This window comes from Tasmannia lanceolata, unplaced genomic scaffold, assembly GCF_043159265.1.
Source record: "Tasmannia lanceolata isolate RefF3 unplaced genomic scaffold, GAP_Taslan_0.1 ptg000012l, whole genome shotgun sequence".
Classification (NCBI taxonomy): Eukaryota; Viridiplantae; Streptophyta; class Magnoliopsida; order Canellales; family Winteraceae; genus Tasmannia; species Tasmannia lanceolata.
The window spans coordinates 42,620,610-42,646,953 of NW_027518689.1; the positions used below are offsets into that span (position 1 = coordinate 42,620,610).

Genomic DNA, 26,344 nt, shown 5'->3' on the forward strand with positions numbered 1-26,344 from the left:
GGGGTTTATTTGTTTTTAAGTGGGTACGTAAATGAACAAGAAATTCCTTTACCTGTCCAATATCTAACGGATCAAGTGAAATCCAGTCCACGAATTAATTTGAACTAGGGGCAGCATCATTGTGGTTTCATCTCAAAAACTTTGCTTTTTTTTTATGAATTAGTTTCAAGTTTCAACAATTTTCTACTTTGGTCCACTTCAATACCCAAGAAATATCTAAGCAAACCATGGTCTTCCAGGGTAAACTCCTGCTACAACCTTCGATTGATACTTCTATGCAATATTTGCCTTGACTATGATTATAATATCATCGATGCCATGAAGAATTTGCTTCTCTCCCATGCGCACTACATTAACTCAAGCTAAAAGATGTAACCCAATGTTTTTCATACTTTCCAGTAAATCATTCCACTTACTTTTATGTTAGGAACACTTAGGGGCCGTTTGGATACACGGATTTTAGAATCCAGGTTTTTAGCTTGAAAACAGTGTAAATGAGGGTTCATGATCAAGCTGTTGTATGCTGTCCTGACAGCGTTTCTAGGATTTTAAATGAGAAATTCGGGTTTTAAAAATCTCTCCCACATCCAGAGATTTCTAAAACCTGGAAATATGGGAGGATCTTCTACTCTCTTGCCGACGGAAAGAACGGCGAGAAGTAAAAAACAAGTCAAAAACGACGGCTGGTCTGCTTCTTCTCTTGTCTCTTAGCTACAATTTTGAAGAAATCCCGGATGCTAAAATCCGCGTATCCAAACGGCCCCTTAGTGTGTTCTTGAAAATGCTTGCACAGAAGTCTGTCCCCTATTTGCTACTATTTATGCTGCTTATTTCTTAGCACAATTCTGCTTTTGTCTCTTACCTAATACAAGTAGCTACATATCCTTATGGACCCATCTATTTTTTGCATCCTAATCATGATGGTTTCAAATTTCGGTTTCGGAATGCTATTCTGTCCTCACCGAAACTGAAATTTCGGCCGAAATCGGACGAAACTATTAAAATTAATATTTTATTCCATACCAAATTTCGGCTGAAATTTCAGTAGTTTCGGTCGAAATTTGGGCTAAACATTAAATAATTAAAAAAATTGAATTTTTTGGGGAATTTCCTTAAATTTCAGACGAAATTTCGAGATTTCTGTCAAAATAAAGTAACGTTTCGGGTATCCTCAATTTCGGTTTCGGGGATGACCGAAACCCAAAATTTCGGTTCTTAAATTTCGGATTTCGGTCGAAATTTAAAACCATGATCCTAATGAATGAATGAATGAACTATGAAAAGCATGTAATGTCTTCTTTTTACCTTTTAACTTGATCTTATTCATAGTCTTTTCATCATGCTCACTCCTGATTCATGCACAACTAGAATTCCAAGCCACTAACACCTAGTTGACACAGAGTCAGGAACATCAAAAGCTCTGTTTGACTGAATAGGAACATCTGTTTTCTGAGGAAGGATTTTCTGCAGAAGACATTTAATCCATACTTTATGGGATGGAAGATGAATTTTTGTAGTCATGATAGTTGGTGATCCTGAATTGGTTACCTGCTTGTGCCGAGAAGGAGAATAAAACTACCAACTAATGGAGTCACCATGAGATACTAGGCAGATTAAAGAAGATCAAATGGGTTAAATCAACATTTTCGCAAGAAATGAACAGAAAATTAAGAACTTGTACAAGTCGTCACAAATTCTGCAGCCGATATTTGTAAACGGTGAACAGTATAAGAATACCACATCATTCCCTCTTGAGTCAAGCGCAAAATTTTATTTGCATTCTCTGAATTCTCACTGGTTACCACCAACCACTATGCATGACTAAAGTAAGTACTATGGATAAACATCATCAGTTAAATATGTATGAGAATTCAAAGTACATAAGCAGGACCTGATTCATTAAATTATTAAGAACAACAACTTTCACTTTAGAAAAGACAGTAGAACAATATGAGGAAGAAACTATGTAAACAAGGCTACTTCTGTACTAAACTGGAATTCACATCAGAAAATTACAAAGATGAAAAGCCCCATGTAAGCTACAGTTAAGGATACAATCTTACAGAAACATTATAGAGCATTAGGTCAACTTTCAAAGCCATTATTCATATACGAATTTCGCAATCACGGCCAGAAAAAATACCTAGAAACTTTATCCTAGGACCAGGTAGAGGATATCAGGTATCTGTAAATACAAAATGGAACCATTTGAACTAACAGAACATAGTCTAGAAATTAAAAGATATCGCATTGACATAGATATAGCCGACAAGCATAATGATTTTGAGTGAAAGATCTGAGCATTGCAGTTATATACCCATAAAGAAAAATCATATTCTTGGAGAAATCCAAGTATGATAAGAGCAGCAAAAAGAAAAAGAAAAAGACTAATATGAAGAATTTAACCAAATTCATCCCACCTTCAAGCTGAAAAATAACCATCAGTGATGCAATTCAAGAAACACCCGTAGAAAAGCAAGGATGGGTAAATAAATGTATTAGTAAAATTCAATTTAAGAGTTTCTTAACCCAATTCAACCCACACCCCAAAATCATCAAAAAGCAGCTGAATGAGTAATCCAACACAAACCCTAAACCCTTAAGAAAGAACACATAACAATAATAAACCCTTGCAAGGAAATACTCAATTCCCACCCAACACAGATGAACAATAAATAGCTCAAGCAGCCATTAAAAAAACAAAAACTTCTGAAAAATCCATCAAATAGCATCACAAAAGAGAAAATATCTAAAAACAAAGAACACTTAAATGACAAATTCTGCAAACAAAATTAATAGAAACAGGGGGAAATGATACCCACACAAAATTCAAACAGTTGTTTATTTTTGAAAATGTTATCACTGGATTTTGATGAGGGGGAATGGCCGGCACCGTGGGATGATCCAAACCGTCCATTAGATGGCCCACAGCCTAAATAGGTTGTGCCCCAAAAATCATTTCAATAGGTTGATCCTAACCGTCTGATCTATAGAGGGTTAGGATCAAGTGATCAACCTTCTAACATTCAAATCGGAGGGTTGAGATCAACCTATGGTGCTAGCCACAACCTATTTATATTCTATGGTGCCAGCCATAACCTATTCAGGCATCAAACCCTTAAAAAATAGATTAGCATGACAAAATCACCATCTTTACATTAGAAAAAAAAGCCATCTAACTAGATTAGCATAACAAAATCACCACCCTTAAAAAAGCCAACTGACTAGCGGGTGCCCGCGGGTTGGCCCGACCCGACCCGTGTTTTTGCGGGTTGGGTCACCCGCGGGTTAGTTTTGACGGGTCACTAAAACTCAGACCCATGCCCGCAAATTTGCGGGTGGGTCGGGTCGACCCGCGGGCACGGGTCGCTTTTGCCAGGTCTAGGGATTGGATTAGAAATTGGCTCCACCATTTTGGTAATCCTAGTAGCACTTTAATCTTTTCAGTCCCATACTCGGTGAGAAAGACCATGAAATGTGCATCGGACAATGAATGGTTTGGATCATTGATAAAGTTTTCCCTTTCTTTAAATATCCCAAAATGGAAAGCAATTTTTTTACTGTTAGGCAGAGAAAAAGCCAAGTAAAGAAATGGAAATGTTTTCCTTTTCTTCTATTTAAAGAAATGGAAATGTTTTCCTTTTCTTCTATTTCTATATTACATACATCTAAAGGTTCAATTTGTTTATAAAAAAAAAAAACTAGCTGGGTTTTCTTTTTCCTAGGATTTATGTGGGAGAATATTTAGTGGTCATATCAGCTTTTTCTTGCTGACATCAGCAAAATCTTGTCTTGAAAATGGTGGTCTCTCTTTCTCTCTCTACCCTCTCTCACCACTCATCATAATATCTTTCTCTAATTAATGCTTGTCCCCTCTCTTGTCTCTTACCATTACCCACATAAATCCCTGGAAAAGAAGAAAACCCGGCAACCAAACAGGTTTAGGGTTTTTCTGTTTCGATACATAGCATTACCTATTCTTCATATGCTGATTTTGGGTTGAAATGAAGATGTTGATTGAAGTTATTAGTGTTGGAAACACTTGTTCTCTTTCAATTATCAAAACCCATCACGGATTTGGCTTTGTATTACAAAATCCCTCACAATCTCTAACAACCCAGACAAGAAAAATCTATTTTTGGGCGAAAATCGAATGTCTGTGGCCCGTTGTATGGCGTCGACTATACCCATGCCTAGTCCCTTTTCAATATCTCTAGGCACCCTTGAAAATATTCTTTGCATGTGATGTGTAGACGTGAGCGAAGATAAATCCATGCCTAGTCCCTTTTCAAGATACTAAGAACGCAGTCGTCTCTATGTTTCTCCTCCATCATGAGCCTTTCACCTTTAATGAAGTGGAATGGGTGAGGTTCAAAACCATGTTTTTTAGGGAGATTAATCTCTGCCATTCACACAAAAACTAAAAAGATCAATTTCTAGGCAATATATCATTGGAATGAAGACCTTTTAATTTTGAGTGTTGGTCCATATTTCAGTGATGAAATGTCTCTCCCAATCAAATAGTCAGGACTCAGGATCACTTGAGTCAATAAATAATTTTAATATGGAGGGATTGGATTAGAAATTGGCTCCGCCATTTTGGTAATCCCAGTAGCAGTTTAATCTTTTCAATCCCATACTCGGTGAGAAAGACCATGAAATGTGCATCGGACAATGAATGGTTTGGATCATTGATAAAGTTTTCCCTTTCTTTACATATCCCAAAATGGAAAGCAATTTTTTTACTGTTAGGCAGAGAAAAACCCAAGTAAAGAAATGGAAATGTTTTCCTTTTCTTCTATTTCTATTTTACATACATCCAAATGGACCTGTAGGGTTCAATTTGTTTCTAAAAAAAAACTAGCACACATTTTTTGACCCTTATGCTCTGTTCTCTCGTCGGGAAAGGAAAGGAAAGGGAAGTAAACTGATGTGGCAGAAAGGAAAGTGAAGGAAAATAAACCTGACAGAAACCTTTCAGATGAGCGTTTCATTGCACAGAAACCTGACAGAAACTAACAAAAACTACAGAAATATGCGTTTCGTTGCAGGGAAACTCAATTGAAACCTGTTAATTAGAAACTGTGACAAACTGATATGCAGAATGATGCCAACATATAATCTAGTCTAAAATAAGTGGGTCTAACCCTCTGAAGTCAATCAAAATAAGAAAACCATGACAAACAGAAGTTGAACAATAACAATGCCAATCAAATTGTCACAAATATAGACCTGCCAAGATATAAATCAAGCAACCAACATAGACTTGACAAAAAATTGTCACAAATATAGAGTTGCCAAGAAGAAACAGACCTCATGAAGGTTACAACAGCCTTGAATCAAATATTATAAAAAAAGAAATCAAGACTATAAAAAGGAAATTAAGAACAAATCTCAGGAAGGTTAAGAAGAAGGAAATTGACAGTAGGATGATTACTTGCAAAAGAAGAAAAAGAACATGACTAACAAGAAAAAATCATATTTGTGGAACCCTAAATCCACCCAAAATCAAATAGATCAGGTTTTCAAATTGATAAAACCAATTGAGTATCAAATGACTCAATCAAGTATCAAATAGACAGAGTCACAGAGACTTGCATCAAACGGTTTTAAAACTTGGAAAAAAAAACACCCACAAAATACTCAAGCTAATATGCTAAGCTAAAATACATGGAGAGTTCAGTGTGGAGTGTTTCCTTCATAGAACAAAAATTAGTCCAAGATACAATGATACAAAAGCAACTAAAAAATACATAGGCCAACCAACAATATGAAGACATTAGTAATTCATGAAAAATACATGGAGAGATGTGCAAAAAATACATAAAAGAAAAACCTCCAACTAATTTGCTGAGCTAGAATACATGGAGACATCTGTTTGGAATTTTCATTTTAAAAAGCAGCGAAAAATACTTTAAAAATGCAGGGCACAAAAGTAACCAAAAAATAAATGTGCAAATCAACAGCAAATGTATTCCTGCAAAGATCTAAAGCCCAAAGATATGTGGATCTACAGAGGAGAAACAAAAATTTGAAACCCTAACCCAGTAATAGAATACCAAAATAGAATGAGAAAAAAATAAAAAATGAAACCCTAACCCAGTAAATCCAAATCCCTACCCAAACCCCTTTTCCGAAACCCTATCCAAACCCCATAAATCCAGCAAAAATAAAATCAGACAAATATTAGAGAGAGAGAGAGAGAGAGAGAGAGAGAGAGAGAGAGAGAGAGAGGGAGACTTACTGGAAGGTGATAGTCGTCGACAATGGAGGTCTTGGGAGGGAGAGAGAGAGAGTCATTGAGAATGGAGGTCTTGAGAGAGAGTCTGAGGGAGAAAAGAGAGAGAGTGTGTCGATCATCGGGTGAAAGTATCGGAAAGAGGGGCTTTCCGATGTATGAGGAAGGAAAAGGGCTTTTCGTGAAATCGCGGAAACCCCTTTTAGGGGTGTTCATTAATCCGAAATAACCGACCGAACCGAAGTCGGTCGGTTATTTCGGTTCGGTTTTCAACTGTATCGGTTCGGTTTCGGTTATGGTTCGGCACCAATTTCAGTTATCGGTTTCGGTTTCGGTTTTCACTGGAAAATTATTCAGTTAACCGAATAACCAAACAACCAATTTCAGTTTAAAAAAATTCAGTTTTTCAAAATCGGTTTTCGGTTAATTTGGGTTAAAAAACCGAATAATCCAAACCCTTAGATTTTGAAATGGAAACGATAAATTAACTTTATTCACCCCTTTTTTACCTGGGAAATGTAAAAGCTAAAATATGGGCTGTCCTGTAATAAAAAGGGGGTGAATAGAATAACTAAAGGTAAGTAGGTAGTAAAAGTTAGGGTTTATTCATTTTAGCAAATAGAGAAAAAGAGAGAGAGCTCACAGCTAGGGTTTCTTCTCTCATTTTCTGCCGTCTCTCTCTCCCCGGCTCCGCCTCCGGCCACCTCTCCACTCCGGCCAGTCGGCCACCTCTCCAGCGATCAGGTACTCTCTCTCTCTCTCTCTCTCTCTCTCTTTGAATCTCTGATCCTCTCCCTTTTTTTCTTTTTCTTTTTTCTTTCTTTATATTTTTCATTTGAGATTTTGAGGGTTTTGATTTCTCTTCCCTCTTTCAGCAGATCCACACAAAGCTTCTGATTTCTCTCCTCTGTTTCAGAAGATCCCCATCTTCAACTCCCTTCTAAAGCAAACAGAAGAGGAATTTGGGTTTTTCAAAGGTCTTTTGAAGATTCTCAAAAGAGGTGAGCATAGATTTTGTAGGTTGGAGTTGGATGAGATTTTGAAGGTTTTTATCGAAATGGGTTTGAGTTCTTGTAAGGAGGGTTCGGTTCGGTTACCATATAAATCGGTTGCGGTTTCGGTTAGCATTTTTAGATAACCGAAATATTTCGGTTCGGTTAATTTGGGTAATTTCGGTTCGTTTAAAACCGATTGAACAGCCTAATGCTGTGTTCTTTTAAGTTTCCTTCCCCCTCTTTTCTGCAGTACCTATTCTTCAGATGCTGATTTTGGGTTGAAATGCAGATGTTGATTGAAGTTATTAGTGTTGGAAACACTTGTTCTCTTTCAATGATCAAAAATCATCACGGATTTGGCTTTGTATCACAAAATCCCTCACAATCTCTAACAACCCAGACAAGAAAAATCTATTTTTTGGGCGAAAATCGAATGTCTGTGGCCCGTTGTATGGCGTCGACTATACCCACAAAACATGTCAACGAGAGTCAGAATCAATTAACTGGGGATTCATTCATCCGTCCCCATCTCAGGAAATTGTCTCCTTATCAACCCATCTTGCCTGTTGAGGTAATTTCTTTGGAGATTTGTTGATATTGCATGTCACTGTTGAGTTTCATCTCTTTGTTTGATTGGGTATTGGATTTTGATGGTTTGATGGATTTTAGTGGAAATTATCAGATTATGTAGTTTAGGGTGTTGGACTGAATGTAGAGTTTAGATTGGGTTAAGCTATTCATTTTTAGAATCTGCTCAAATGAATTTTTGTGCTTCAAATGAACTTATTCAGATCTATTTATGAGATTGATTCTTTGCAGGTTTTGTCTACACGGCTTGGAAGGAAGCCTGAGGACATTATTAAACTCGACGCAAATGAAAATCCTTATGGTCCACCACCAGAGGCAAGTCATTTCTCCTTTTCTTTAGGGTGTTTTTTTTAATGTATAATACTACATAATTTCAATTAATTATCATTGTAAGAAGTTTCCTGAAGTATCCATAAGATTTGCGAAGAAAAACAATATTATTAGGCTCTTTGGCAAAAGTCAATTAACAGCAAATTAATTTAATTTTAAATCTTCTGCATGTTTGGTTGACCCTAAACAATATTGTGAAGAAGACAAGATAAAAGTTATGGAACAACATTAGAGCCATACTACTTACAAATCTAACTGGATTTGATTATTAAAATCTTGACTAGTTCTCTTGGAGCTTCATTGTTTGCTGGCTGTATACAAGAAACCTTTCTAAATTGCAAAACTGGTGCTTTTTCAATGAGTTCCTAAATTTAACATTGAAATAGCTAAATGTAATCTGTTCAAGTGTGGTTGAGTCTGATGGGTTTACCATCAGAATACTGGAAAAAAATTGTTGGATTATCTGGATGTTGTTCTCGGGTTTCTGTTAATCTCCCATTTGATAAACTACCAGCCAGTGACATTTGCATCCAAGCGTGCAAAAGTTTCAATGGCAGCATTTTGCTTATGAATTAATCTGGTGCTTGTGCTTTAACTGTAGCATGATAGGTCTCAGGAAGGAAAAATGTCTGTCTAGGATTTCAGAGGAAGTGAACCCAATTGAAACTAACCAACAATCTCAACATCATACTATGTTCAGGATGAGATAGAGGAGGCATAACTTACTGATTATACAACTAGAGTAGGGTGATGGGGGTGGCTTGTTACTAGGTATAGGGAGTACTGGTCAAGCGGAAACGGAGATGACATGAAATAACAGAATTTTAACCTTAGATGGATGTGCAGAAAAGTGCAAATCGGAGGAAACATGCTTTTTTTTTTTTCGATGGATGTGAGGGGCTAGCAATCTTTATTTTTGCGATTTTTCTTAGATAGATCAGGAAGGTCGTTTGTACCATCTTTGAAGTTGTCGCTGGGAATGGTCAATTCCAGTGATATGGCCACCATTAACAAGCGAGAAATTCTTTCGACAATAAGACTATGGGGGGAAGGTACAAGGAGGGTCATCTGTCACCCATCTACATTCCCTAGCTGGCATGAACAAAGGAAGACAGGGAGATAGGAAGTGGGGTGGGAGGAAGATGAGGTGATGGAGTTGATGTGAGAGGAGGTGCGGTGGTAGGAATGGGTAAGCTCATGAAAGTCTTATCCCCTTCGCAAAATCATGATTTTGAGATTTTCAGAATTAATTCTGCATGAATTCTTAGTAACCATGTGTGACTTCTCATAATTTGCCTCGAGTAACAAAGCACACTGTTACCAAATACATGATTTCTATTCATGTATTTTTGAGAAGTTTTTCATTATTTTTGGCTGCAACCATAAGCGACCTTTTTTGAGAATGGTAGCTTAATGAATGGTAAATCAAACACAAGCTTACTGAATGGTAAATCTTTGTGTTCATTTTGCTACTTAAATCAATATCATTTACTTTTATAAATATAGGTAAAACTGATTTTTCAACCTGGTAGTATAGGAAATGGTATCTACTTTGCATCAATGAATTGTATGTGATTCTATATCTTAATCTTTTGTCAGTTAATTCTATATATTGAAGTCTAACAGACGGGATATGATCTTCTTTTTCCTTTTTGACATGGTTGAACTTCATTTTGTTCTAAGTCTATGTTCTTGATTGTTTGTAGGTGTTTGAAGCTTTGGGTGCATTGAGATTCCCATATGTTTACCCTGACCCTGAGAGTCGTCGCTTACGTGCTGCCCTGGCTGAAGATTCTGGTCTCGAGTCTGAGTACATACTTGCAGGATGTGGTGCAGATGAGCTCATCGATTTAATCATGCGGTTAGAAATTGAAGTTTCTTTGATTCATTTTTTTTGAACCATAGTTTCTTTGATTCATTTGTTTATTCCTTTCTTTCATATCAACTATCTGCAGCTATTTTTTTTCTAAATTGAATTTGAGCCATTGCAGATGTGTACTTGATCCTGGCGACAAGATTGTAGACTGTCCTCCAACGTTTACTATGTATGAGTTTGATGCTGCAGTTAATGGAGCACTGGTCATTAAGGGTACTATAAAGCCTCTTTTTTTTTTTAAAAAAAAAATCTTTTTAGTTTCCTTCTAAGATAAATTTTGTGTGCACAGTTTTGAAAATATCATTAGGTATACTCTAACCCTTACTCCATACATTTTTTTGTTTGCTGTTACCTGCTGATTTGATGTTTGTTGATATAAGGATGTCCATCAATCGCTTGTTCGAATGTTAGAAGTGTAATCTTGTAATATTTCATATTTCCTTGATGTGGGTAACATCTCATACGGCCATTCATCATCTTAATTTTATGCAGTACCAAGGCAGTCAGATTTTAGTCTGAATGTCTCCCGCATTACTGAAGTTGTCGAACAGGAAAAACCAAAATGTATATTCCTGACTTCTCCAAACAATCCGGATGGGAGGTACATTTTCAGTTCGGTTTTTTCTCTCAATGAATTGTTTTTGTGAAACAACCAATTACTACAAAAGTTTAGCCGTTGGAGATGGTGTTATTTAATCTTTCATACTTTAACACTCCCCCTCACATGTGGCCCCTCTTTTTAGGGCTCGCCTACACGTGACACATGTGGTTTCTCCTTTCGGTTGGCCATTACATGTGGTTTTTTAATATCAAGGAGTTTTGAACCCTAGTCCTTTGCTGTGATACCATGTGAAACAACCAATTACTTCAAAAGCTTCAGCTGTTGGAGATGGCGTTATTTAATCTTTTATACTCTTAACAGTTTTTAAAGATAACAATTATCCACGATACTTTAACAATTTTTAAACATACTCCAAAATTACCGTTGCGCCGAGGATGAGCCTTGGCGCAACGGTAAGGTTGCGTGCATCTAGCCCTCCCCAGACCCTGCAATGGCGGGAGCCTCGTGCACTGGGCCACCCTTATCAATCAATAAGAATGAAAACATAACTGAAATTCAGTTATTCTGACTGAATGATGCAGCAGATTGCATTCTTCAAAGTTGGATAACATCTCTCGAGCATGGACCTTTCCATTGATTCTTCTCGAGAATCATTTAATTCTCATATATCCTTTCTGTTGTCATATAGTATAATCAGTGACGAGGACCTCTTAAAGATTCTTCATCTGCCAATATTGGTTATATTGGATGAAGCATACATTGAATTCTCTGGAAAAGATTCTAAGATGACGTGGGTGAAGCAACATGAAAACTTAATTGTCCTTCGGACATTTAGCAAAAGAGCCGGTAAGTTCAAAGTTCCTTCTGTGCTTGTAAGTTTAAAGAGCCAAGTTGTTCTGGAAATTTATTGCCAGCCTACAGATATATGTTGTACTCCTGATGATGATTTTCTTGTTAACTTGGTTACTTATAATGTATCAATTACCTCTGGCGAGATGGACTTTGTGTTGGACTTTAAATGGTATTGGAATTATTTGATGTATTTAATATATGGACCACTAGTATCTAAAGGACTTTATATGGTACCACAAATTTTGCACTTGGCTTCAAGGCACATCTTTCCATTTTACACTCACTATTGGGTCTATCTTTAGCATATTTTCATTGTCATGTCCATAAATTCCTCGACGAAAATTGCACTTGGCTTCAAGGCACATCTTTCCATTTTACACTCACTATTGGGTCTATCTTTAGCATATTTTCATTGTCATGTCCATAAATTCCTCGACGAAAATTATGCTCTGGAACAAGATACAATCTTAAGACTGTTAACACCTGGCTTTTACCTATGCATGTCCCTCATGCCTACTAAGGCTAGGCTTGACCATTATGCATTTGATTAACTACATGAACCAGGTTTAGCTGGACTTCGCGTGGGATATGGAGCATTTCCTCTTAGCATTATTGAATACCTTTGGCGAGCAAAGCAACCATATAATGTGTCTGTGGCTGCAGAAGTTTCTGCTTGTGCAGCATTGCAGAACCCCATTTATTTAGAGGTATTTTCTTCATTGTAATTTATTTGGCTTTACATCATGCCTTCACATTTTTTTTTCTCTCGAACCAGATGCCTTCAAATATCATGGTTCACTATTATAACGTCATACAATAAAATGTGCAAATATCCACAGAAGGTGAAAAATGCTTTGGTACAAGAAAGAGAAAGACTTTATAACCTTCTGGAGGGCATACCATTTCTGACGCCGTATCCAAGCTATTCTAATTTCATTCTTTGCGAGGTCACATCTGGGAAAGATGCTAAGAAATTAAAGGTACTTGATCTTCTCTAGAAAAACCACACTTAGGGATCGTTTAGATGCAAATTTCTATTTGCTATGTTTGTTGGTTACTGGTTGTTTGTCTTACACTTCTTTTCACTTTCTGCACATATAGAGTTAACATAGTTATTTATGACCAGTGCATTTTAGTTGGTTAGTCTAACTTGTTTAATAATTCTTGTGTTTCATCCTCTGCATGCTTTTGTTTGTGTTAATGGCATTATTCACCTCAATTGGTTGCAGAATTAAATGCATGATTTTGCCTACTCAAAATCAATCTCGAACCTCTAATTACACTAGCCAGCAAATATATCTGAGACCAATGATTTGATGGCACCTTATCCAATTACAATTCTGTCAAATTTTCATGTCAGGCGTGTAAAATTTGGTAAATATAGGCTGATATGTACTGGGCATTTACTGACAATAAATGGCAAAAAACAAATGCAAATACCTTTAACTTTTGATCTTCTTTGAAGTTGTCATATTCACTTCTTTCTATTGAAGCTTTAAACCCAAAGCCTCATAGCCCCTTCCCATGCAACATCAATGATTAGTTTGAAAGTCATGATTATATGCTCTCTCTCTCTCTCTCTCTCTATATATATATATATATATATATATATATATATATATATTAGAAAACGGATTCTACACACAAGTGTAGATAAGTTATCTACACACTAGCTTAAAATACAGTGGGGGCCCACATTGTTTGGGTGATCCAAAGCATTCATTTGATGGGCCCTCACATTGATAGGGTGTGCCCAAAAAATCAGCTTCATAGGATCATCCTAACCCTTCGAACCGTGGAGGCAAAAAATGGACAGATTTGTGAATGTTTATACACGTCCATTTTACCTCCACAAATCATAGGGTTGGGATGGTCCTATGGACCTGATTTTTTGTGGACACCCTATCTATGTGAGGGCCAATCAAATGAATGGTTTGGATCACTCAAACAATATGCCCTCCACGGTATTTTAAGCTAGTGTGTAGATAACTTATTTCTCTCTCTCTCTCTCTCTCTATATATATATATATATATATATATATATATATATATATATATATATATATATATTAGAACCATCAATGTCGTTCCTCTTTCCTTTTCGGCAACATCAATCTCCAAAACCCTAGGAAGCATCTTCGGGTATATTATATTCGATACAATTCAACTCAACTCAACTCAACTAAGCCTTTGTCCTAAACTAGTTGGGGTCGGCTAATGAATCCTATAGAAAATTTTCATGAAGAAGGTGAAAGGATCTAACCAGCTCAATTGACTAAGTCTAAACTTAACACTAGATGGGTTCGTCTACATGGATCATTTTCTTCCATTCACTCCTATCCAAGGTCATGTTCTCTATTATGTTCCTAGCCCTCAACTTTCCTCACTGTTTCTACCCAAGTTGTTTTCGGTCTGCCCCTACCTCTTTTTACTCCAAAAGTGGCACGAGTCACTTCCTCTCACCGGAGCATCCAAAAACCTACGTTGGATATGCCCAAACCATCTTAAGTGGTGCTCTCTCATTTCTCCTCAATTGGTGCCACCCCTATCTTTTTACGGATGTCTTCATTTTTAATTTGATCAAACCTTGTGTGACCGCACATCCATCTAAGCATTCGCATCTCCGCTACACTCATCTTATGCACATGCTGCTTCTTGGTGGCCTAAAATTTTGACCCGTACAACATGGCTGGCCTCACAGCTGTCTTATAAAACTTTCCCTCCAACTTGGTAGGTATTTTACGGTCGCACAGAACTCTTGAAGTATGCTTCCACTTCAACCAACCTGCTCTTATTCTATGGTTAACATCCTCTTCAATCTCTCATTCCTTATGTAGGATTGAACCAAGATAGCAAAAGATATCCCTCTTAGGAGATTTTATATGGTGTAAGGGCTTACCCCATAGAATTTCTCCCTTCTTAGATACCTCATGTCCAGTCATATTTACTGTCCAGTCATATTTACTACATCCTCGCTTCGCTTCCTTACATTACTAAAGTTGCACTTCATATACTCTGTCTTAGTCCTGCTCAGTATAAAACCTTTGGATTCCAAAGTAGTTCTCCATAGCTCTAACTTAGCATTAACTCTTGCGTTGGTTTCGTTAATTAATACTATGTCATCTGCAAATAACATACACTACGTCACCTCGCCCTGGATACCCATCCATAAGTTCATCAATAATTAGAGTAAAAAGATAATTGGAAACTGACTAGATGTGCCATCCGTAGTTGTGACACTATTTACTGCTCCATCGTACATATCCTTAATCATATCAACATATTTATTAGGTACTTTTTTCCTTTCAAAGACCTACCACATAAGACTCCTGTGAAACTTTAGAAAGGTTGAAAAACCCCGAGCAAAATCGCTACACGTAGCGGAAGAATAAACCGTGTAGAATGCTCTAACCTAGGATTCCTAGGGACTAATTGATTTTATGGTGATTTAATAAACACAAATATAAATCAAATACCTTTAGTTGCTGTAGAGAAGAACATGTCCGCTTGATCTACTCCTCGAAAATTCGCTGACGATTTAATCGACGCGAAACCGCAAGATGAATCGATGGATTCCTTTTGTTGCACAAAGGAACTTGTGTACAACTCTTTGTTCACTTTATAATATGATCTTTATCAGATTATAATATGAGAATATATGTTTTGATCAATGGAGCTTAGTTGGATAATTGTCTTTGACCTTAAAAAGACAAAACTAGTTGATGGAATTGAGAGAGAAGAGAAAAACTTTGGGGTGTCTCTACCAATTTCCAGCACATGGAATTATAGGAGAGCTCTAAAAAACTACAGCAATATGTCTTGTATCTATAGGGTTTTTCATTTGCACAATCCAAAATTTCTAAAGAAATCCCAAAAACTAAGGAAACCAAAATTGGAGCTCCAATTGGGGAAACAAGCTACCCCACTTAGGAAACCCACATGGGGCGCCCAAGGGGGGTGTCACTTGCTGCCCAAGCAACCTTGGGTTGCCTCGTGTGGTTTCCTTGTTTCCAATTTTGTTTGGTCAATTGTTTCCTTCTTTTTAATTTCACCATATGTGTTGCTTTAATTTTTCAAAACAAATCAAGCAATAATATTTCAAATATTATATGTAATTCAAATTGCTAATGGCACACCACATGGGGCGTGTGGACATGGGTCCCACCCAAATTCGTCCCATGTGGGTTCACTTATCCAATTCAAATTCCCATTGCATTTTATTTAATTCCCAATTAAATTAATGCAATCCAATCCTATCCAATAGAATTAAAGCTCCAATATAATTTATGATATTTCCAAAATACTCTTATAGTTAATACTTAACCATTTTGGTATTCCCAATGTATCCCATAGTGTATATACACTATATACATTGTGTATATCCTTTCAATATATTTAATACCACCAAACTAGTTCGTGTGAGCAACTAAATAATTGCGGGGACCTCTATCTAATAGATTATAATAGGTCAATCGAGTAGTGGTTGGGATTGTAGCAGGGATTTAATGGTAGATCCTGCAAAATCCACAAGTGGGCCCCACTGCGATTATTGCTCCGTAACTAATGCTACAATCGCATTGAGTCAGTGACCTCTATCGAGACGTAACCCTGAAGATAACCGTCAAATCATCATACCCCTAATCACATCAAATGTGCAAGTCCTTTCTCCAAGTCCACATGTACCGAGTTGAGTCCTACGGGGCGTGGACATCAACTACCCTCTGGGCTCACTCATGGTATACCTTTCAGTCAAGCAATGTCGGCTCGCAAATGCATTTGTTCAAACCATTTCAAAACTTATTTTGTGAAATCCTTTTGATAAACATCTTATCAAATCCACCTGACCAGGTATTTTTCTACGACTACTGCTCTGATCAAAACCGTAGACGTTATACTATTAAATAGGCAGAGAATTCCATGTCGGGTATCACTATTGACCTCGAAGGTTTGTCCAACACTCTAGTACTACCCTCTGGTAACTCCAATAAGAATCACGGTTAGATAGACAAAAAATGAAAGACTCGCCAACAGACCAATATGACCCCTCAGGTCAAAGGACATGTAAAGGGTCCTGTCTGGTAGAATAGCTCAACGTTCTCCTGTCCACAAGCTATTCTAATGTGATCCTGTTTAGTACGCAATCTCATTGTCGTACCCATTCCATCTTGCTTAGCATCCATTACCCAAGTGATTGAGATAAGTCACTCCACGTCTCGTGCATGTAGGCAAGATAGATGCTAGTTATATATAGGAGGATGTGTCCAACCTCAACCCCAACTAGGAACTACTAAGGTTTGCAAAGAACCGTAATCCCATATCTCCTTGCTCCCTAGGATCTATGGGTGGACATGGTTCCGGCTAAAACCGAAGAACCGAACCGAACCGGCTGCTTCGGTTTGGTTCGATTCTAAAATTTTTCGGTTCAATTCTAAAATTTTTCGGTTCAATTCTGGGTCCCAAATCTGGGAACCGATGGCTTTTGGTTCGATTCTGGGTTTGGGTACCTGGAACCGAGAACCGAACCGAACTGGCTGTTCTATTAAGTATTAACCAAAGTGGGGGTGTTGATATCATTGTTGAGGCCAAGAATTTGTTAGTTCTATAACAAAGCAAAGGGCTGCTGGTATCATTCTTGAGTCTCAATTCTAATTTTTTAAGACAAAAGAAAGTAAACCCTAGATCTACTTTGCAAAGTGCAAACCCTTTCGAGGTTCTCCCTTTTCGCCTCCACTGTTCGTCAGGCAACTCCGGCCTCTATTTCCACCGTGAAGAAGAAGAAGAAGGTATGTGTTAATCTCTCTTTCAATTTCTAGGCTCTCCCTTTCCACCTCCTTGCAAACCCAGAACCGAACCGATTAAATTTGGTTCTTGTTCGGTTCGGTTCCAGGTTTCATTGGTTCGGTTCTGGTTCCTGATTTTGGGAACCGATAGGGAGTGGTTCGGTTCTGGGTTTACCTCAGAACCGAACCGAACCGAACGATGTCCACCCCTACTAGGATCTGTGTGAATCCATGAGCATGGGTTTCCTACTTTGCTACCTAAGGACAAATACGTGTCAATAACAAGTAACATATCACACATATTTAACTTTTAGTACCCATAAATGTCATGAAAAAGAAACTTTTATTGATTAACATGCGAAATATACTGGGTTTTAAGGCACCAACTCTAATAGGAACCCTATATATGCTTTATCCAAATCAATGAAAACCATATGAAGGTCCTTTTTATTTTCTCTAAATCTCTCCATTAACCGCCTTATCAAGAAGATAGCTTCCATAGTCGATCGTCCGGGCATGAAGCCAAATTGATTCTCTGACACCTTAGTCTCTTTTCTTAGTCTATGCTCAATTACCCTCTCCTAAAGCTTCATGGTGTGACTCGTTAGCTTAATTCCCTTGTAATTGGTGCAACTCTGAATATCCCCATTTTTCTTATAAATAGGTACTAATGTACCCTTCTTCCACTCATCAGGCATCTTCTTAATCTTCAAAATATTGTTAAATAATCTAGTTAACCAAATCAAACCACATCACCCAAGCTCCAAGTCTTAATAGGAATACCGTCAGGCCCCATGGCCTTACCTAATTTCATTTTTTCATAGCTACTGTTACCTTTGATGTTCGGATTCTACAAACAAACCTCTGGTTTGTATCATCAAAAGCGTTATCAAATTCTCCTAAATTCTCTACGGGTTCTCCATTAAACAACTTATCGAAATAACTTCTTCACCTCTCTTTAACCTCATTTTCTTTTACTAACAATCTTTGATCTAGTCTTTGATGCATTTTATATGATTCAAGTCCCTGCTCTTCCTTTCTCTCATTTTAGCAAGCTTGTAAACATCTTTTTTCACCCTCTTTCATCCCTAACCTGTGGTACAAATCCTCATAGGCCTTGCCTCTAGCTTCCCTTACTGCCTTATTAGCTTCTTTTTTAGCCAATTTATACTTTTCAATGTTCTCCTCATTTCTACACTTATGCAAACATTTATAACACTCCCCTTTAGACTTAATCGCCTTTTGAACCTCCTCATTCCACCACCACGTACCTTTAGACGGTGGCCCACTTCCTCTAGATTCTCCAAGTCTCTAGCAACTTTCCTGTTATAACTAGACATCTCATTCCACATAATATTAGTCCCTTCGTCACGACTCCAAGGTCCTTTAAGCAATCTATCCTTAAACATATTTAGTTTTTCCTCTTTGAGATTCCACCACCTAGTCATCGGATGTCTAACATTTCTATCTTTTCTCTTCTACCGTTTAATGCATATATCCAACACCACCAGCCTATGTTGTGTCACTAAACACTCCCCGGGTGTGACTTTACAATCTTTACACGCAGCTCTGTCCTCTCTCATAGTGAGGATAAAATCTATCTAGCTACAGTTGGCGTCACTGCTAAAGGTTATCAAGTGTGAATCTCTTTTCTTAAAAAAAAGTATTTGTTAACATCAAATGATATCGGGCAAACTCCACAATATCTTCCCCTGCCTCATTCCTATTGCCAAAACTCAATCATCCATGAACCCTCTCAAAACCCCAACTAGTTCTTCCCACTTGCCCGTTTAAATCTCATCATATAAATAACTTCTCTTCATGTGGTATTCCTTGGACTACATCCCTATCCTCCCAAAATTGCCTCTTGACCGAGTCGTTTAATCCTATTTGAAGGGCATACGCACTAGTAACATTAATCGTCTCTTCACCTAATATTAATTTAATTTGAATAATTCTATCACCCTTCCTTTTGACATCTACAACCTCATTTCTTAGGCTCTTATCTATTATAATCCCTACACCATTTTTGTTCGTCTCCTTCCTTGTATACCGTAACCTGAAACCCGTATTTTCTATTCCCTAGATTTTTCTCCTACCCATTTAGTCTCCTAAAGGCAAGCTATATTAATTCCCTTCTACTCATCGATCAACTAATTCCCTCAGCTAACCCGTTAGTGAACCTATGTTCCAATTGGCTAAACAAATCCTTCTCCCTTAGACTAGCTTTCCCGCCCCTCGCCCTCGTCCAGTAAAGTGCGAGGACCCTTGTTTTTACCACACGCGGGCGCCGATGTGGCGCGTCACTAAGGCAGTGACGGCCTAAGACTAGCCTCCTCACCCCCCGCACCCGCCCATGAAGGTGCAGGGACCGTTGCTCATTTAACACTACATCCAAGGGCCGATGCAGCACGTTGCTAAGAGGGTACGCCCCTCTGATTTTTCTATAGGATTCATTTCATAGAACAGTGGCAAAGTTTTCAGCTGGCTGCCAACCTGACACCAACCCTCCTCCTTTATCCTGGCTTTGGACAGGCTGTGAAAAACACAGGCGGAGTTATATTATATTCTATACATTTATAAAAAATAAATGCACCACAGATCCCTGGTTTTTATGATTATTAAATTTTATAATTTGACGATTTCTTATTTGTGTTTTAGCCATTTTTGTTTCACGATTTCTCATTTGTATTTTAACCATTTTTGTTTTTTTACTATCCATCCCTCCCCAGACCCCACAATGGCGGGAGCCTCGTGCACTTGGCCGCCCTTTTTTTACTATCTATCCATGCTTTCTCCCTTTCCTGTCTTTTCAACATTTTTCTTTTTTCTTGATTTGTTAGATTCTTTTGAAACTAAACCTAATATGAGTGTGGTATACATATCAAATCAACTCGAAAGCGTTGTATCATCAGGTCACTGATCTAACATTCAGACACCCACCAGACAATGTCTTATACTATCAGTTTGGAAATATGAGTTATTTAGTTATGGCTTCACGTCAAGTCTGGCTAAGTGCTACCACCAAGTTTTTTTGTCATCTAGTTAATTCAAACCATTTTAAATTTTCTAGGGAGTTTTAATGAGTTTGTGGGATCTTTATTGGGGGTTGCTTAGGACAACTATATACCACTGAAAGATGTTGCAGAGCAAATGTTTTTACTCCCGAGGATGATGGAGAAATTAGCTGTTAATTATAAACCATGATTGTAAAATTTCAAAGACATCTAAATTTCTAGATTCAGAAACGAACCTAAATTTTTATTTTTATTTTGAAAATTCATTTCTGGTAAAAATCTGAATATTAGCATCCAGTTCAGAAATTACTTCAAATATATCAAGCATCATCTGTCTTATCAAATTGTCTCTAGTAACCCAAACCTAAAATCTTTCAGCACCTACATTGTGAGAGTTTGTTAATCCCCCTTCAGAATTTATATATTTTCCTCTTGGAGTTGACGAGAAAGAGATGATTTCTTGGAGCAACCTCTCTGATTCTAGACCTAGTTCACTTTCTGTATGACATTCCAAACATGTACAAGTCCATGGCAGATTGAAAAGGGTACACTTGGATAAAGATAAAAGGCTCTTATGGCTTGAATAAACTCAAATAGAGTAGAGAGTGACTGGAGAGTGATATTAGGGACTAAGTCAAGGTTATGCCGTAAATATGAATAGGTATCAACAGTTTCATATCCTTGATGGCATGGAGTGATAGAGTTTAGAGGCCAAACTGCTTTTACATGACCCGTGGAAGCAGACTTCCAATGAATCAATTCTAACTGGGCATGTATGTGTTTTTGACTTTAAAGTCTCTCGTCACCAATTCATTGGCCAAATGGAAGGAGCGTGCTAATCACGTTTGGAACCACATCAAGAGAGTTGCAAACTCGAGTTTCTGGATCATCATTTGACATAAAAACCATGTATTGGTGGGATTGAGATGGAAGGGTCAGGTGCAGGTTGCTCACTGTGGGGTGGATCAATACAGCTGGCCTAAGTTGTCTTTTATTCAGAATTGAAGATTTTAGTTGATTTACTGCGGGCAGTGATAAATCGACCCCCATATAGGGCAGTGCAGAGAGAGAGAGAGAGAGAGAGAGAGAGAGAGAGAGAGATCAGGGGTTCGATTTAAGTTGAGTTTGGGACAAAGGCTTAGATGAGTTGAGTAGAATTAAGTTGAGTTGGGAATTCCCATGAATGTTCATTCAATGAACTTTCATGCTCCCTTGCCTGCGGAACTATTCTGTTTGCGTTTCATTCTTGCGTGGGCCCCATCATCATGGTGGCTAAAGTTAGAGATGTTCTTTCTTTTCTTAATGCAACTTTTCTTGGTTCTGTAATTCTGCCTTAAGTTTCAGCTTACATTGTTAGCTTTAATTTTGAATTTGCTAGTGTAGCGAACTTTGAATCACACTGACACATCTACAGTTTGTGGAGTTCTCAACAAAGAAAGATAGGTGGGACATTTAGAGTTACCAATGTAATGCGTATCATGGTCGCTTAATGAGCTCGACAGGGCGTATTTGTCTTATCTTACCACTAATTTTTTTTCATAAGATAATGGTCTTTACTGTTCTTTTCCGGTGGCCTTGGATGGGAGCATAGTGCCAATGCTTTGCCATATGCTTTTCTGTGGCAGCCTTAAAAAATTTATCATGCAATGGAATCTTCACTGTATTGGAAATCCGTGCACACTAAACAAAAGCCTCTTCTGTAGCATCTAGTTCATAAGAGCTGAAAAGGAATGTCTAGGGTGATATACTATTTTAACTACAAATTTGCATGAGAAGGTGACATTAAAAGTATATTAGAATCTGTCCCATGTACAAGAAGGTACAAGACTGGGAGTTAATGGAATGTCATGATTTTCCTTCGATTAGCATGAAGGGCGAGTGGCACTGATCGCATAATAATTATGCTTGGCGAGTATCCACTATTGCAAAACATTTTCTTGCAGGTTAGGGTATTCTTAGTGGTATAAAAACCTATTAGATCAACCACATGATGTTTTGTTTGAAAGAGATTGAGTTGTAGAGCTTGAATCTGACATTACTGGAGACCCCATTTTCAGCTGATATTATTATCCTCAAGGGTCTTATTCCTGTTTCATTCGTCACCCATGAGAAAATGTGTGCCGTCTCTAGGAGATGACCGATAGAAGTGTGAGCCCATTCCTTGCTGGAAAGACTGAGCAAAACTAGTGTACTGCACTCATTGACGGGTTATTGGCCTATTCTTTTCTTTCTCTCAGATTGAGTTTTTGAGCAATTCTCTCCCTCAGGGTGAAATAGAAAGTTCTCTATGCTTGAGAGCCATGTTATGCATGTCCCCTTTTCGTTTAAACGCAGAAGTCCACTGTAGGCATACCCCTTGAACATTACTAGTTTTTGCTTTGATGCTCTGTCTTCTTTCACAGAACAGCTCTTCTTTTGCAATACGGGTCACTGCTTCCAACGAAGCAGAAGTGAGGGTTGTGCTCTAGGGATTCACATTGATTGCAAGTAGCGATTTATACAGCCTAATTGTGCTATGTGATTTGCTTAATGTCATAGGTGGTTAGACGGTTCTCACCTTCACCCATGGAGGTTTGCACATTTCATTGAGGAGATAATTGACCGAGTCTCGGATCACAATAGCTCCTTTCTTCATGTTAGGAGATTGGCAATCAGCGAGGCAGATAGACTTGCTAGGACGGGAACACAGGGACATAACTTGACATTTCCTTGATTGATGTGCTTTTTCTGCCTTCTCTCTCTCTCTCTCTCTCTCTCTCTCTCTCTCTCGCCCATGGCTTGTCCTCAATTAGCATTGTTTGCCATTGGATGACCAAGTGAGACAAAAAAAGAAAATGCTCAGGTGCTTTGCTCTTCTTTTGTACTAGTGAAACAAAAGGACAGGTCTTATATTGAGGAGAAGGGGGGGGGGGGGGGGCTTCCCTAGGCTGTTGAGTTGTTGGCAGTTGAAGGCTTTATAGTGAAATGGTTTTTCTATAGTTTGAATATGAAGACAGTACATGTTGATCTTGTGGCACCTAGATAAGCTCATAATATTCCATGAGAAATTGTACGCATCTATCAGATGTGTTTGTTCCAGTCTTCTTCTATTGTTTTTTTGCTACGGATATTTCTCCTGTAGTCAGGTTTAGAGCCTGTTAATTTCGGAACAAACTAGTATTCTGAACAAACTAGTATGTAGAGAAAATGTCATAGTAACTTTCATTAAGAAATCTGATTAAAGCTTTATCCTTTATATGGAAAGTACACATATAAGGGAGATTAAAATGGTTACTAGAGACAATTTGATAAGACAGATAATGCTTGATATATTTGAAGTAATTTCTGAACTGGATGCTAATATTCAGATTTTGACCAGAAATGAACGCCCTATTTCATGTTACAATCGGTAAAAGGAAATCCTACTATAACTGATGACAGTCTACATGATTTACATCTAATCCGTTTTGTCTTTGCTATGCCAATCTGTATTGATATATTTGAATTAATTTCAGGAAGACCTTGCTCAAATGGGAGTGATGATTCGACACTACAATAACAAAGAATTGAAGGGCTATGTTCGGGTCTCTGTCGGGAAGCCCGAGCACACAGATGCTTTGATGAACTGTCTAAAACTCCTCTCTTGATTCCTTTTTCATTTCAAGAGTTGTCTTTAGGATCTACCAATTTCCTTCCACTCGGTGATAAATCAGACGTAGTCGAACAATGTATTATCTTTGGGATAATTACATTTACACCCCCTCTAGTTTCTGACACATCCACTTCAACCTCTATAGCTTAAAACGTGACAAAGACATCCCCTCTAGTTTCAATTTGGTTAAGTTTTGCCCCCTCAGCTGAAGGTTCGACCATAGATTGAAGGGTTAGGATGATCCGATGGAGCTGATTTTTTGGGCACACCATATCTATGTCACGACCCATCAAATGAACGCTTTGGATCATCCAAATAATGTGGGCCCATACCTGAATCCAAACAAAGCGTTCATTTGATGGGTCCTGACATAGATAGGGTGTGTCCAAAAAATCGAACCTTCAGCTGAGGGGGCAAACCTTAAACAAATTGAAGTGGATGTGTCAGAAACTAGAGGGGGTGTAAATGTAATTATCCCAAAGATAATACCTTGTTCGACTACGTCTGATTTATCACCGAGTGGAAAGAAATTGGTAGATCCTAAAGACAACTCTTGAAATGGAAAAGGAATCAAGAGAGGAGTTTATAGGGGTTGAAGTGGTTGGGTCAGAAACTAGAGGGGGTGTTAATGTAATTATCCCATTTTCTTTCTGAACATTTGCCCAATGATTGTTGCTGAATTTTGTTATAGACACAGAATTTTGCAGATTAAGGCTACTGAACTCTTGTATTCTTGAAAAGAAATATGTATCATTTTGCGTTATTTATAGCGGAAGGACGTCTTTCGCTTGTTGAATCTAGATTTAAGAAAAACTGAATTAACCAAATGGTAAAATCCATTGTGTGGATCAAAGCAAATGTAAATCGGGAAAAGCCTGGCTTCTGCTTGGGACCTTAAAATGATTTAGTGTCGATAATTTCCGTCCATAGAATCAAGCAGACCTAGAATTCCACCTTAGCAGACATTCAATAATTACCTAGGAAACATGCTAACGAGTCTGCTTGGAGTTCAATGCAATATTGGCAGCCAAATGATGAATGGCATATGAAATTCCTTCCAAAATCCTAGCGGCTGCCGAGAGTTTGTGCTTCCATACGCTCCCTTAGTTAACAAAGGTAGCTTGCTGGGAGCCTATGATTGGGTCCACCCTCTTGAATTCAGCATGATCTGAATTCTGTAGTGGGACCCACAGAATGGTCTGGATCATGTGGAATAAGGATGGTCATCCAAGAATGTTTTTTTGGGTGGGTAAGCTGGGATTGAACCTGCGACCTGAAGGTTGAGATACAAGACCTCAACCAACTGAGCTACAGGCCCAACCCCAAAAAAGTAGGGGTGCCACTCGGGTCGATTTTTTGGAATTCGGGTTGAGTTTTTACCTTAAAATAGGGTCAGTTTCATGTTGAATCCTATTCAGTTTCTAGCAAAAGCTCATCCTGACCCAACCCAACCCAAGTTGCTCCCTTAAACAAAAAAAAAAAAGAAAAAAAGAAAAAAAGAGACGGGTGCATGGTTAGATACCTAACATATTCTCATTTGATTTGATGTCTACAACAGACTCAGTATTATCTGATATGGTAACCGTTTTGGGGACCGAGAGTGGAACTGATCAAATAGCTTCTTACCACATTAGAAATCTTTCCCTATTTTTGGCTTTTTTTTTCTCCATGAAAATGGCAAAACTACGCCTCCCATGCCATGTGGCATGGGGATTTGTTAGGTTATTCTCTCGGTTCCACTATCGGTCTCCATAGCAACACTCATACTAACCATGTTTCTTTTCATCATCATTGGCATTTTTTTAGAATTTTTTTGTATTACTTTTTTCCATAGAAATTTAATTTTTACACTGTAAATTGGGTTTTCTTAGGTTTTGCTGCTATTAACACTACTAAATCCATTTTGCCTACTAAATCAGTTTTACCTATGAAACCGGTTTTGTTGATTTATCATCACTACTAATTTGGCCTCCTACAAAAACAGTTTTGTTTTTGTCGGATAACAGAACATGACTTTGGATAGGATAGGATGGAACATAACATAGAACATGACCTTGGATAGGAAGAATGGAAGAATTTTTTTGTTTTTTTAATGGGTATGGAAGAAAATGATCCATGTAGACGAACCCAACTAGTGTCAAGAGTAGACTTAGTCAATTTGAGCCGGGTAGATTCTTTCACCTCCTTCATGAAAATTTTCTAAAGGATTCATTAGCCGACCAACTAGTTTGGGACAAAGGCTTAGTTGAGTTTTAAGTTGAGTTAAGTTTACTAATTTGGCCTCCTACGAAAGGGGGTTCGATTATGCCTCTACTAAATCCATTTTGCCTACTAAATCAGTTTTACTGCACTACTAATTCGCCACCCTACAGAAACAGTTTTGTTGCTATTAATTAATGCTTGGGTTTCGGGTAAGTCTCTCTCTAAAGTGGAGGGAAAATCAAACCTAAACATCCATTTTCCCATTTCTCTTTA

General features: G+C 37.9%; 1 protein-coding gene across 2 annotated transcripts; it reads left to right on the forward strand.

Annotated features, from left to right (window-relative positions):
* Window positions 1-6,870: 6,870 nt before the first annotated feature.
* On the forward strand, window positions 6,871-24,638 carry LOC143888287 (histidinol-phosphate aminotransferase, chloroplastic-like). Of its 2 annotated transcripts, none has more exons than XM_077392661.1 (11): window positions 6,871-6,982; window positions 7,117-7,239; window positions 7,523-7,804; window positions 8,053-8,136; window positions 9,858-10,012; window positions 10,143-10,240; window positions 10,520-10,628; window positions 11,278-11,435; window positions 12,006-12,148; window positions 12,281-12,421; window positions 23,733-24,638. In XM_077392661.1, the coding sequence occupies exons 3-11, from the start codon at window positions 7,523-7,525 to the stop codon at window positions 23,862-23,864; spliced, it is 1,302 nt and encodes a 433-aa protein (XP_077248776.1). In that variant the 5' UTR covers window positions 6,871-6,982; window positions 7,117-7,239; the 3' UTR covers window positions 23,865-24,638. The 2 variants fall into 2 exon arrangements, with proteins under 2 accessions (XP_077248776.1, XP_077248775.1); XM_077392660.1 differs by having other exon boundaries at window positions 6,884-6,982; window positions 7,114-7,239.
* The last annotated feature ends 1,706 nt before the right edge of the window (window positions 24,639-26,344 follow it).

Coding starts and splice junctions, on each gene's coding strand:
- LOC143888287 (XM_077392661.1), top strand. CDS start 7,523: ATGTTGATTGAAGTTATTAGTGTTGGAAACACTTGTTCTCTTTCAATG. Junction 8,137..9,857: donor CTTATGGTCCACCACCAGAG/GCAAGTCATTTC, acceptor GATTGTTTGTAG/GTGTTTGAAGCTTTGGGTGC. Junction 10,013..10,142: donor CTCATCGATTTAATCATGCG/GTTAGAAATTGA, acceptor GAGCCATTGCAG/ATGTGTACTTGATCCTGGCG.